The sequence below is a fragment of the Myotis nattereri genome (genome assembly GCF_964212035.1).
Source record: "Myotis nattereri genome assembly, chromosome: 5".
NCBI classification, from domain to species: domain Eukaryota; kingdom Metazoa; phylum Chordata; class Mammalia; order Chiroptera; family Vespertilionidae; genus Myotis; species Myotis nattereri.
Window position 1 is genome coordinate 3,895,480 of NC_138080.1, and position 13,099 is coordinate 3,908,578.

Consider the following 13,099-nt stretch of genomic DNA (forward strand, 5'->3'; position numbering starts at 1 on the left):
GCTCAAGGCCCGGTGCCCTCTGGACTCCCTTAGGCCATCCCCGCAGCCCGACCCCTCAGAAGGAGAGCAGGTCCCAGCCGGGTCTCCACAGGCTGCTCTTCCGTAGACACCAAGCACTTTTCATTTACGCTGCTAACATTTTGCACAAGTCCCGGGAGGATGAAGGAAACCACGTCCCAAAGAACATGAGACGTAACCCTTTCTCTGAAAAGTCCAAGGAATTCCAAGTTCCAGCTGTCAGTGACCTAATTCTGTACTTAAACAAACAGTTTCCTATCACAAAAGTTTTGAAAGCTTGCAAAAACACTGAGGTCAAATAATTTTTCAACTATGATATGTACATTTTTTCCCCTCAGCGCTACAAAACTAAGTTAAGAATCCTCCATTTCTCATAGAGCGTAGGGATTCTTTTGGCTCATTTTAAGCCACATCTTTCATATTCAGAATTTCCTGGTTTACTTGGACATAGTTTTCAGAAGTCTGAACAAACAGTTCACCTAATGATTCTGAAATGTGTGCCTGTGGAGAGAACTGCTTGCCTAGGAGATCCTTCTTCAGTAATTCAGATATTTTAAATCATCATGTCCAAAGCAATTTTTCCAAAAATCTAGTAAGTTACAAAACTAGAAATATAACCGAGTCTCCACAAAAGAGTTCCAATCCTCCGTGAAAACAGACCTCGCATTCTTAATCCCTTGTCCAAAAAAAAAATTTTGGACCAAGTATTGACGTTTTCCACCAAGAAAGCCACAGAGCCGCAAATGGTTCTCATTTACGCCACTCCTGGGACGTACAGCTCAAATAAAAAATTTCCTGAATGCCCCACATTTCAGATGCAATTTGGAATGCTGGGGACTCATAATATTATGCAGGACACAGGACGATCTCCTCTCACCAAGTCCGAGCTTCTGGAATGCGACCCCCAGGAGGCTGCCCCCACCAATGGGGAGGCTGGCCGCTGGCAGCCAAGGGAACAGTTGGGACCCAACTGTTCCGCTCTCTGCCCCCAGGGTGGATGCGAATTTGAGCCCTGAGCGATCTGCTGCTCGAGCTACTGTTCAGGTAGGAAAAACGCTACCCTGGGGGAGTGAACACAGACCCACATTTTGCTGCACAGCAAGAGATGTGGTCACAGCGCAGGATCCTCCCCTCTGAGCAAAGGATAAAACGGGGTTATGAGGAATTAAGGCCCTGTCATCACTTCCGCACCAAGGATGCTGCCGGGGCCTCTGAACAGACGCAGATTCTAACTGGGTTCAAGCTTGAAGCTTCCCGGAGCCTCTGACTGTTTTTGCGGTCCATTCTGGTCCCACCCACCTCAACCCTGTGAGGTTGCACAGTCACCTCTTGGAGTACTGACGGTGGGAGAGTCGGCTTCTGTAGACCCCTGTTTCCTCCAAGAAAAGAAACACCACTGATATAGAGGAAGAAAAGCACTACCGGGCGCACTGAACAGACCTGGGCACTGTGTCGGTCTGGAAAACCACAGTTACTCACAAAGAGAGACCTGCCAGGGCCCGGTCTCAGCCGGTCTCAGTGGCTCATCTGGTTGGAGCATCATCCCATACATCAAAAGTTTGTGGGTTCGATTCCCACTCAGGGCACATATCTAGGTTGGGGGTTTGATTCCCCAGTCGGGGCATGTACTGGAGGCAACTGATGGATGTTTCTCTCTCACATTGATGTTTCTCTCCCTCCCTTCCTCTCTTTCTAAAATCAATGAGTATATCCTCGGGTGAGGATTTAAAAATAATATTTTTTTTAAGAGAGAGAGACCTGTGGGATAACAAGAGCATAGAGGGGGCAACTGAGGGAAATAAAAGATGGAGACAAACACGCACTGACAGAGCATCCCATTCGCTAAAGGGATCGCTCACTCTAAGGAAAAAGCAGGAGGGGAGCAAGGATGGCCTGCAGGACTCTCGTGCAAAGCTTAAAGCTCAGCATGTGACACCCGGAAAGACTTGGGCAATGGAGAGAGCTACCAATGCTACAGAAAAAAACAAAACAAACAAATAACAAAAAAACAGGAACGAGGAAAAAATTCCTCAACTAAAGGAACTCGAGGAAAGCTTGAAATCATTGCTTAAGCATAAGAAGAAAAGAATCTAATTTGAGCCCTAACCGGTTTGGCTCAGTGGATAGAGCATCGCCTGCAGACTGAAGGGTCCCAGGTTCAATTCCGGTTAAGGGCATGTACCTTGGTTGCGGGCACATCCCCAGTAGGGAGTGTGCAGGAGGCAGCTGATCGATATTTCTCTCCCATCAATGTTTCTAACTCTCTATCCCTCTCCCTTCCTCTCTGTAAAAAACAAATAATAAATATATATATATATATATATATATATATATATATATTAAAGAATCTAATTTGGAAAGAATAATATTATATAAAACCCAATAATAAAAAACCTACAAAACAATAGGGTAGCCAAGTAAATGTCATAGCTCTGTAGGCAGCACTGAAATCAGTAATATTTACAAAGAAACCCAGACGGAGTCTATAAATTAAAATTATGACAGAACTGAGACCTCGTGAGATGAGTTTGCCTCAGGAAACTACAAAAACAGATAAGATACCTGAAAAGAATGAATGTCTCCACATTAAAAAAAGATCCGTCTAAATAGGTGGCTGGATCAACTGGATTAATGTGTGTCATAAATAATTTTAAAAAGTGGTTTGAATATATCCGGCTGCCAAAAGATCCCATTCTCCACTCTAGGAAGAGCCATCTCTCATTTTTCCATACAAAAAGAGACAGTAATCACACTGGGTATCCGACACTCATTTGTATTGAAAAAATGTGGACAGCCAATGACATCAGGAAATGAAATTTCTCCAGGACTGTAGCTTCTGGTAAATGTACAACCTAATTCTGTGCTTTCTGCCTCTTGCCACTGTTGGTTTCATACTCACAACCAGTTGACATCAGCATGATGCTCAGCCAATATTAAACTCTCAGAAATTTTATGAATAAATGACATGATGTGTGTGAAGCTTCTAGAACATCACATGTGGTAAATACTCAACGGAATGTTGGCTCCCTTACTCTTTTTCCCGCTTCTGCAGTTTAAGATTCAGGGGCTGGTTTTTCACGTGTGATCAGTTTCTCAGCAGAATATTTCTTTACTAGAGGCCCAGTGCATGAAATTCGTACACGGGGGGGGGGGGGGCGCGGGGGGGCGGGGCGGGAGGTCCCTCAGGCCAGCCTGCACCCTCTCAGGAGGTGTCCGACTGCCGGTTTAGGCCCAATCCGGCAGTCGGACATCCCTCTCACAACCCTGGACAACTGGCTCCTAATCGTTCATCTGCCAGCCTGCCTTCCTAGTCACCCCTAACTGCCCCCCCTGCCAGCCTAATGGCCCCCATCTTCCACCCCTGATGGCCTGGTCGCCCCCAACGGCACCCCCCTCCGCCAGCCGGGTCACCCCACACAGCCTGCTGTTCAGTTGTTTGGCCGTCCCTCACTAACCCCCTTGCCAGCCTGGTCTTAGGCAGCCATCTTGTGAGGGCGTGAGGGTTAATTTGCATATTACCTCTTTATTATATAGGATTCTCTTTATCACCTAAGTCCAGCTCACAGTTTGCACAGGAGCCTAACGTTATAACCAGTGCTATGCTAGAAGACAGGAACACAGAATTCAAAAGCCATGGCTCCCTCCTAGGATCATTATTTTACGTGTCAACTTGCTGGGCCACGGGGTGCCCAGGAAGTTGTCCACACATTCCCTGGGGTGTTTTGCATGAGCCTGACACCGAAGCAGATGGAGGTGAATAGTGGTGAGTAACGCAGATTGCCCTCCACGGTGTGGGTGGGCATCGTCCAATCCGTTAACGGCCTGAGTGGAACAAAGGGTGCTCCTCCCCCAAGTAAGGAGAATTCTCCTGCCTCATGACCTTCCACCTGGGACACCTGCCCTTCCGGTCCCACAGCCGATGACGGGACGTCGGCTCCCCCTGGTTTCGGAGCAGCCTGTGGCCTCCGGACTCAAGTGGGCCACGGGCTCTGCAGGTGTGGGTCTTGCCAGCCTCTTTCCCCCACAAGCTAGTTCCTTATAACAAATCTCTGTGCCTCTCTGTCCCTAGGTAGGCAGGTGGGAAGTTAGGCAGACAGACAGACAGACAGAGAGATATACACCCTCCTGGCTGCTTCTCTGGAGAGCCCTGGCTCCCACACTCTCCTAAGAAGCTCAAAGCTGTGGGATGCTCCCGAGTACACTTCCTCCAGACAGCCTCACCCAAACAGCAACAGACCATCGTGCGAGGAGCCAAACGCGCGAGCAAATTAAAAACCAATCGATAAACATCCACGGGATGAATCAGCAGCGCTTGACAGCAGGAGTCGCCAAGGCAGTATCAGAGCATGTAGCTCATGCCCTCCGGGTTCTCAGAACGCCGGGTCTGGGCCAGGTCGCACCTGCACATGCCCGCGAGCTGCGATGGCTCTGCTTTTACGAGTTCCTGGCTGTTTATGAAGCAGGTCACTGGGGAATCAGCTGAGTGCACGGAGCCCCGTTACTGAGGAGTTGAGCCCCTCGCTGAGCACCGTACTCACCTGAATGGCAGCCAAGTTCTTCTGCTCCTGCGACGGGGCCTCATGCACGAAGCGCAGCCAGTTGGAGTGGCGCGGGTTGGTGGCGTCCAGAACATACAGGACCTCCCCCTGGCTCCCGCGGACCTGGAACACAAGAGCCGAGGTACCGGAGGTCAGCATCAGCTGCTCCGACGCCACCGGGGTCGGAACACGGCGTCGTACCCTAAGTGTACACCTTGCCTATTGGCAGGCGCTGAACAGACGCCGGTTAACACCCCTGCTTCCCCGGAAACACGCGAACCAACAGGGCCCGCTGCTCCGCCTGGCAGGCCCCTGGTGACTCACAGCGTCATCCGCTCTCAGGAACCCCACACCGGCCGCTCTCCTCCGGTCAAGATGATCAATTCCTCGGTTTATCTTTTTTTAAAATACATTTTATTGATGTCAGGGAGGAAGGGAGAGGAAGCGAGAGAGAGAGAAACACCAATGATGAGAGAGACTCACAGATCAGCTGCCTCCTGCACGCCCCCTACTGGGGATGGAGCCCGCAACCCGGGCCTGTGCTCTGACCTGGAATCAAACCGTGACTTCCTGGTTCATAGGTCGATGCTCCACCACTGAGCCCCGCCGGTGGGCTGGTAGGTTTGTCTCAGTAGGTACGTCACAATTGCAGTTGTGGAGAGAGAACTGTAACTGCAGCCCACCCTCTGTGCGCCACAGAAGAGGGGGTACTGCTGGGCTCCCCAGGTGGCGGATGGGGAGCTGGAAGGACCCTCTCCATTGCTCTCCACACCTGCTTACTGGATCCTTTCCCCGTGTGGAGGTTGCTGGCCTCGCCAGTGGACCCCACACCCGCCAGCCATCGTGCCCCATTAACCAGCTCAAGCCGGGTCCACTCTGTCTCTCCCTGCCTGGCTCGTGGCTTGCGAGGACGGTGGGCTGGTTCTCGGTTTCATGCCATGAGCCCTCCCTATCAGACCAACTCGGCTTTCCATTGGCGGGCGGGGTACCTGCCAAAAGACAGGTGCTCCACTGAACATTCTGGAATCCGGGTTGTTCAAATCTAGCTTCTCCAAGACCTGGCATTGCAGGTTCTGGGCACTTGTTCTGCTTCATAAAACACCCGCCAATCTGTCCCCTGCGCACTGCGTGTTGCCACGGGAGCCGCATCCAGGGAGGAGGGACGAGGAGTGAGTGACCAGCCCTCGGATCCAGCGCCAGGCAGCAGAGCGCTAAGTTCATCTTGGCAGACTGGGGCGGGAAAAGCACGTTCCAGAGTCTTCTGACCTTACGGTATCAGATAAAGCAGAACTAGCCAACGAACTTCTCTTCATGATACATTTGGACCATCGTTCCTCATTCGACAAATACGTGAGTCTCTTGCTTATGGCCGGGACACTCTCCACGAACGAGGCCGGGGAAGCACGAGGCCCCACAGCAGAGGAACCAGCGCAGACCACAGCCCCCGGGGAGGGACACGCCCCACGACCCACACAGCAGGAGCAGCAGAGTGAGGGCTGAGGGCTCGTCGGAGCAGGTGACCCGGGACGGCTCTGAAGGAAGGACGCTCCAGTGGAGGGCGGGGAAGGAGCCAGGCAGGGGAGCGGAGGGATGAGGCAGGGAACAGAGGGACGAGGCAGGGAACAGAGGGACGAGGCAGGTGGAAAGGCCCTGTTCTGGGAATGGCAATGAGGCGCTGCTGGAACAGAAGGGGCGCGGAGAAAGTGGTGGGCGCCGAGATCAGCCGGACGGAGATCAGACCGACGGGCCAAGCTCAGACCCTGCACAGCCACAGGCCGTCTCCTGAGGCCACTCCAGCGGTTCGATTACCTGCTCACAGGACTGGCATCTCCTGCCGGCCCGCAGCTCTCTGCTCCTGGGAATGTCTGACAGAGACGTCGGGAGAGGATCTAGGCCAGCCTTTCTCCCTCCAGAGGAACCACATCCACGCCCCCCCGACGGACAGCTGTGACTCAGGTCTCCCTTCACCTATTTTCATCTGACACCGAACCCTGGGGCAACACGTGGGACATTTTTAAAGTCTCACAAACAAGACAAAGCTCCTCTCGGATCCCGTCCCAGCCTCTGACCAGCCTTTGCAGCCTATGAAGGTTCACCTGCCAAGCACCGTCTTCTCGTATTTGAATTTTCACGGGAATGAAGCGTGTTGGCTACTGGCCTGCTGCGGGCGCGGCCTGCAACGCAGCCACATTCTCGTCCTGCCGTCAACCCGCCGGGTCCCAGACTCTGTCTGACGGGCACCGGCTCCCTCCGCCAGCGCCGCAGAGTCGGCTACCGCGGGAGGGCAGGTGGATGAGACCCCACGGGAGATGGGAGCCCTCGTGCTCAGCACGGCGCACAGATCGCTGTGACTGTGACGCTTGACAGCAAACGACGCCATCACCACCTGGGAACGTGGCTGTCCTGCCTGTTAGATGCCGGCGTCACTGGCCCAGGGTCGGGGGAAGTGCTCCCTGGGGCTGTCCCTCTCCGGCTGCAATGACCAGTACTGAACACGGTCACCGCTGGTCTGTCTCCCTGCCCAGCAAGGACAGAGGACATCACCACAGACTCAGCTCAGGAAGCAGACACCCTGACAGGTAAGCGAACGGAAAAAGTAGAAACAGGTCATCAATACAAGTTTTCATAAATGTCGGTCTTGTCTTTGTGAAATTGGGTCCACCGTAGACCAGGGAGCACGTTTAGTGTTTGGGTGGCTGGTTGTCCCAGGAGCAGGGCTGCAATGTCATGGACATTATTTCCCTTGAATGATTCCGAAGGCCTGAGATGTCGCACTCGCTGCATGCAGGCCACCAGGCTCCCGGGGCAAAGCCAAGGGGACAGACTTGTCCCCGACGTGAGTGAACGTAACTGAGAGAACTCGATTCCACGAACAGTAAAATGAATGGCAGGGACACACACTCAGTCCCCAGCACACGCACAGACGCCCTCAGCGAGGAACCACAGAATGCGAGGCTGTGACTCACTGGTGACAGCAAGGCTGTGTGTCCACGAGGAGCGTGATGTCTTTCGAGTGTAAAATGTCGTATTTTCTTCCTTAAATTACAGGCGCTCTTTTGCCGTTGCGTGTCACGAGGCAGAAGCCTCTGCTGGATGCTGAGTTAACCAGAACTCAGAGTATCTTCGGGAGCACGGGACACCCAGTGGGTCAGGCAACCGATTCTGATGCAAGCCAGAAGGGTGCGTCCACACACCCGCACCCGCAAGCTCACCCCTAGGAAACGGCCGTGATCTGTCATCGCTAAGCAAAGGGCATGAGTCTTTCCCTGCTGATTTTTCAAAGGATTCTGGCTAAGGCTTGCTTTGATTCTATACACACACACGCACTCATACTCACACACAAACACTCACACACAGACACACACACTCACATAGACACACAGACTCACACACACTCACAGACACAGACACACCCACACACACACCCTGACACACACACACTCGCATACACACACACTCAGACACAAACACACACACACACACACTCACACACACACACACACATATCACTGCAGCCTCTCCCCTTGCTCCCCCACCACCCTATCGAATAACCCTGACCCAGGGCCTCCCGGCCTTCAGATGGGGAAGCAGCGAAGGGAGGCCACAGGCTTTCCGGGCCCTGTCCCGGCGCTGAGCAGCCACGAGAACCCGGTACACACAGCGTGGGATAACTTAGGGGCTGCGGGCACAGCGGCCTCCTCTCCAGTGCACGCGTCCCAGGCTGGAAGGGCTGCAGGCTGGCACCTGGAGGTGACAATGGGGACCCGAATGGAAAGCCAGGGCCCACGCTCTGATCATCACTGTGGGCGCCACGCCCTCTCCCGGAGCCCAGCCAGGGTCCCCTGACCTCTCGGGAGGGACGACAGTCTCTGCCTGTGGCCTCACTGACACGGTGCGAGCCTCCGATGGAAGGAAGCACATGACCACTGCACACCGTGGGCGTGTTGCAGTCATGCGTGTCAGTGAACTGAGGGAGGAACCCAGGGCTCACAGGCACTCACAGGCACCTTAGAGAAAAACGGGCTTCCACACACGGCGCGGGACACGTGCCATCTTCCTGCCACGTCAGCTTTTCCAAGGAACATGCGTGACGGACCCTGAATATGGCTCCTCAGACCCAGGTGCACCTCAAACGGCCTCGCTGAACCCTGGCGCGAGGGCAGGGCCATCACGAGGCAGGAGCAACCCCAGTGCCACTCGGCTGAATGGGCACTCCTTGTGCCAAGTTCTAACATGCTGCCGCCAGCTCCCGCTCTGGCCACCTACGTGGCTTTAATTTCTCTTCCACATGAGCCCTCCAAGCTCTGAAGACAAGAGTCAGGACAGGAAATCTCTGGAAACAGTTGATGGTGTAAAAAGCAATGATAATCTCAAAGATCCCAGCGAGCAAGTTCTGATGGTGTTTTTTAAAAAAAGATGCTTTGGCCCAGCCGGCGTGGCTCCGTCCGTGGTTGAGCATCGACCCATGAACCAGGCGGTTGCAGTTCGATTCCAGGGCAGGGCACATGCCCAGGTTGCGGGCTCGATCCCCAGTGGGGGTCATGCAGGAGGTGGCCGATCAATGATTCTCTCTCATCATTGATGTTTCTCTCTCTCTCCCTCTCCCTAAAATCAGTAACAAAAAGCCTTTTTTTAAAAGAGGTTTTGTGTCAGAAAACTTCAGGGCAGAGGTTATAGAAACACTGAGCAGCGAAGAGCCCTGTGCAGGGCGCGCGGAGCAAAAGTGGAAGCACAGCCACTGCCCTCGGGCCCTGCTCTCCACACCCAGCCCCACGCTGCGGGCATCTCTCCTAAGCACACGGTTTTTCTGTCGCTTTTAACATTGAATCTGCCAGGCCCATTTAGATTAATTGTATTCCCTTCACTCACGTCTTTCAAAATGTGCTCAACTCAGTACAGAAACGAGTTCTCGGTGCAAAGATGCGCCGCGGACAGCCACACGTCTCCCGGGCTCTGGGATGCACCCTGTCCCTCCCCGTCACCTAGCAGCCACGGTTCTGTGCAAAGAGTTTAAAGAATGGCCTCGGCTCTCCATTCACGTGTGGAACAGTCGCTGCACTCCACTGGTTACTTAAATCTGCGCCAAGAAAAGCTGCGAGTGGGATTCTAGAACGCAGTCCCTGCACTCAACCTCTTCAGTATTGAAGAGGAAACAGAAAACAGTAAAAACGCCGCACAAAGCGACGAGCGATTATTATAAAGCAGGCACGCCTGTCCCCGGGCCTTCACTCGTGTGGGAAGGGACGCACAGTGCTGGTCCGAGGGCGGAGGGAGGGCAGGTAAGTGTGAGCGGACGGCACGAGGAAAAGCTCCCGGCGGACAGGTGTGCGGACACGGCCACGGCCCCACAGGCCTGGCACCGCCCAGGAAGCGCTGTGGTGAGACGCCCCGGCCGGCAGGCGGGAGAGCTGGGTTCCCAGCGGGTCCCGGGCCCGTAGTCGCAGGCAAGGCCGGTCCCCCGTGTCTAGAATGAGTCCACAGCGTGGTGTACAGAGAACGCTGCCTCCCTCCCGGGATCCGGGTGTGGGTACACGGTAGGCCCCCAGGAAAACCCCTTGGTCCTGAGCTTCCAGGGGCGTCCTGGGACAGAAGCATCATGTGCGGTGGCTGCAGAGGACTGTGCTGTGTGCCCCTCTCGGGAGGAGAGAGCGCAGGGCGATCTCTCCATGGCCCCCAGCCTCTGCCAGGGCCTGGACATCGCTGTAATAAATCTCAGCTGAGTCCCTGAGTCCTGACAGTGAACCTCCAAATCTGGGGCGGTTTGGGGACCCCTAACACACAAGATGAATTCAGATCCACGGCTGAACACACGGCATACACGTCTGTCAACAGAAGAGGCAGAGGCCACCGCAGAAGCAGCAGTGCCATCATGCAGGGATTTGCGCCTCCCACCAGTGCTCACCCGGGGCAGCACCCACTCAGAGGGGCTGCACACCCGTGCCCACCCGTGCCCACCGCGTCTCCGACTGCAGCTCACGCCCACGGATTCTGCCGAAAGGCTCGGCTGCCTAAGGCCGTCTCTGGGACAGGGACGCTCCCCGCCCCGGACAAGGCAGGTCTGGGACAGGACCCGCTCTGGCCCGAGGTCTGGCAGGGACACCGTCCAGTCCCCGGACACACAGCGCAGAGGCGGGCTCCTGAGAGCGCTGGGCTTCCCGGCCCGCCAATCACCGCTGCCGGGCCGGCTGCACCCAGGAGGTCACCGGCAGATCTTCCCGGGTGCGGCCATCCGACAGGAATCCAGGGCTCTCGGAGGATCCGTCAGGAATGTGGTCCCTCCAGAGACCTGGGGCCCCTGGGCTCTGACTCCACCTCAGGCCTTAGTGCCGCCTCTGAAATCCCTCAGGCGGAGGCCACGGTGCCTGTGTAAGAAGAGCTGGGCGGACAGAGCCCACTATCGCTGAGTCAGCCAACACTGAGCCCATTATCGCTGAGTCAGTCGACATCCATCCTGGTACCACGAATCTGAAGCTGTGTCTCTGATTTGTTCTCCTGTGGGAAGATCTAGGACTCTTCTCACAGCACCACCACCCTGGTCGCTGTGCAGCTGGCTCCATACCCCCAGCCCGCCCTGCTCACTGAATCTCTCTCTTCCTTCCCGACCTCTGTGGGCAGAGTCGCCATGCACCCAGGATCCCTGAGGCCCAGGGTGGGCCATGCACCCTGGATCCCCGAGGCCGGTGCAGGCCGCCTGTCCCGCCTGCAGGGCCACTGCTCTGGGACGGACCCGGGATGGTAGGCACGGCTCCCCTGCATCCGGCTCACAGGGCAGGAACCTTTTCTCTGCCCAGGGCCGTTGGATATTTAGGACATTATCCTCAGGCGAGACAAAATGACCAACTTAAAAGTCAGCCTGCTGTATCTGGTCAAACATTTCATTAACTCATCCTAATGCCCTGGCAGGGCCAGACCCAATGACTTCTCAGGTATCATAAGGCCCGCGGGCCGGAGGTTCCCCACCCCTGCTCTAGAAGCCCCCGGGGATGGGTCTCCTGGAAGCACCTCTACCCATGGATTCAACTCTCACGTGAGCCAGACCTGCTCTGGCTCAGCTGCTCTGCCTCCCTGACAGGGCACCCAGGACCTCCCAGCCCACCCCCGCCCCCCAGTCAGAGCTTCCTCCGCATTCTGGTGACGATGTCAAGAGGAGCTCTTGGTTTCGGGGCATGTCCTGACAGTGACACAGTACCTGAGTACCATTTTCATAATGAGCACTTTTGATGTTGACTTAAAATCTGTCTCCACGCCCATCCTTCCACAGCCCTGAGGCCTCCTGGTCGCTCCCCACCTCCTCACCCCAGCACCTGCCCTGCCTGTCAGGAGCCCATGGTCCTCAGCTCCGCCTCCCAGGCACCTCCCAACGGGTCCTGCCTCAGCTCAGCCCCTCTCCCCTCTGCCGCCTCCTCTGACGCAGTGGCGGTGCCTGACGAGCCTGGTGCTCTCACCTGCAGGGAAGGTGAAGCTAAGGAGTGTCCTGCGTGGGAACAGGGCCCGTCCAGCTGCAAGACTGGCTCTGGCAGGGAGGGCGTGGGGGCGGCCACGCTAGTCCTGGCCCAGGTGAGTGTCCTGGGCTTCTGCCCACAGCGTCGCTACCACTAAGCTTAGACTGAGACAGGTGTGCATACACACACACACACACACATACACACACAGCAACCAGACCACCCGAGAACACATAGTCTGAGCCCAAGTTGGGGGAAGTGCCCACAGTGGGGGATGTGCCCACAGTGGGGGATGTGCCCACAGGGGGGGACGTGCCCACAGTGGGGGATGTGCCCACAGGGGGGGACGTGCCCACAGTGGGGGATGTGCCCACAATGGGGGACGTGCCCACAATGGGGGAAGTGCCCACAGTGGGGGACGTGCCCACAGTGGGGGACGTGCCCACAATGGGGTGGGCGGGCGGCCTGGCCTGCACTCCCACCTGAAGGAGCTGCCAGTAGTCAGATGCCACGAGGACGAGGGCTCCCATTCCCATCCGAATGATGTCACTTCTGAACAGACACTGGATCTCGGTAAATTCCTCCTATGAAAACGGGAACGTCAAGGAAAGAGGCCCTGCTTTAAAGAGCAAATAGTGATCGTCATGACAACTAACAGGAGGTTTGTCACGCTCAGCCCTGCGCTGCCCAGCTGCCTGCACGCAGCGTAGAATCTGCTCCTCTAAGCAAATCTATGAGGCGGGTGCCACACAGGAACCACATTTGACAGAGGAGGAAACAGGCACAAATACAGCAGGTCCTCGGGTTACGTCGGAGATCCGTTTGTACGGCGCGAAGCAATGCGGTTTTCGCTGAGTCAGAACCCACCTACGTAAGCACCCATGTCACCCACAGGGCGCACAGACACAGCAGTAAGGACGTGAAACAGTAAAAAAAAAATTAAAAGAAAGATAACAATTCCTGACCTTTACTTGTGATAAGTAACTAATAAAAAACATATGCACATTCGTCAAAATGACGGAACTTTTTTCTGTAAATAAATGGGAGATGACGACGTAACCACGAAACAACGTATGTCGAGTCTGACGTAGCCTGAGGACT

General features: G+C 55.3%; 1 protein-coding gene across 1 annotated transcript in view; it reads right to left on the reverse strand.

The window, feature by feature from the left end:
* The window catches only part of PRDM5 (PR/SET domain 5), a 117,539-nt gene that overhangs the window by 69,159 nt on the left and 35,281 nt on the right, over positions 1–13,099 (reverse strand). Inside the window, exon 3 of the mRNA XM_081091909.1 lies at positions 4,557–4,679. Within this exon, the coding sequence (XP_080948035.1) occupies positions 4,557–4,679 (123 nt within the window). The remainder of the gene's footprint in view (positions 1–4,556; positions 4,680–13,099) is intronic.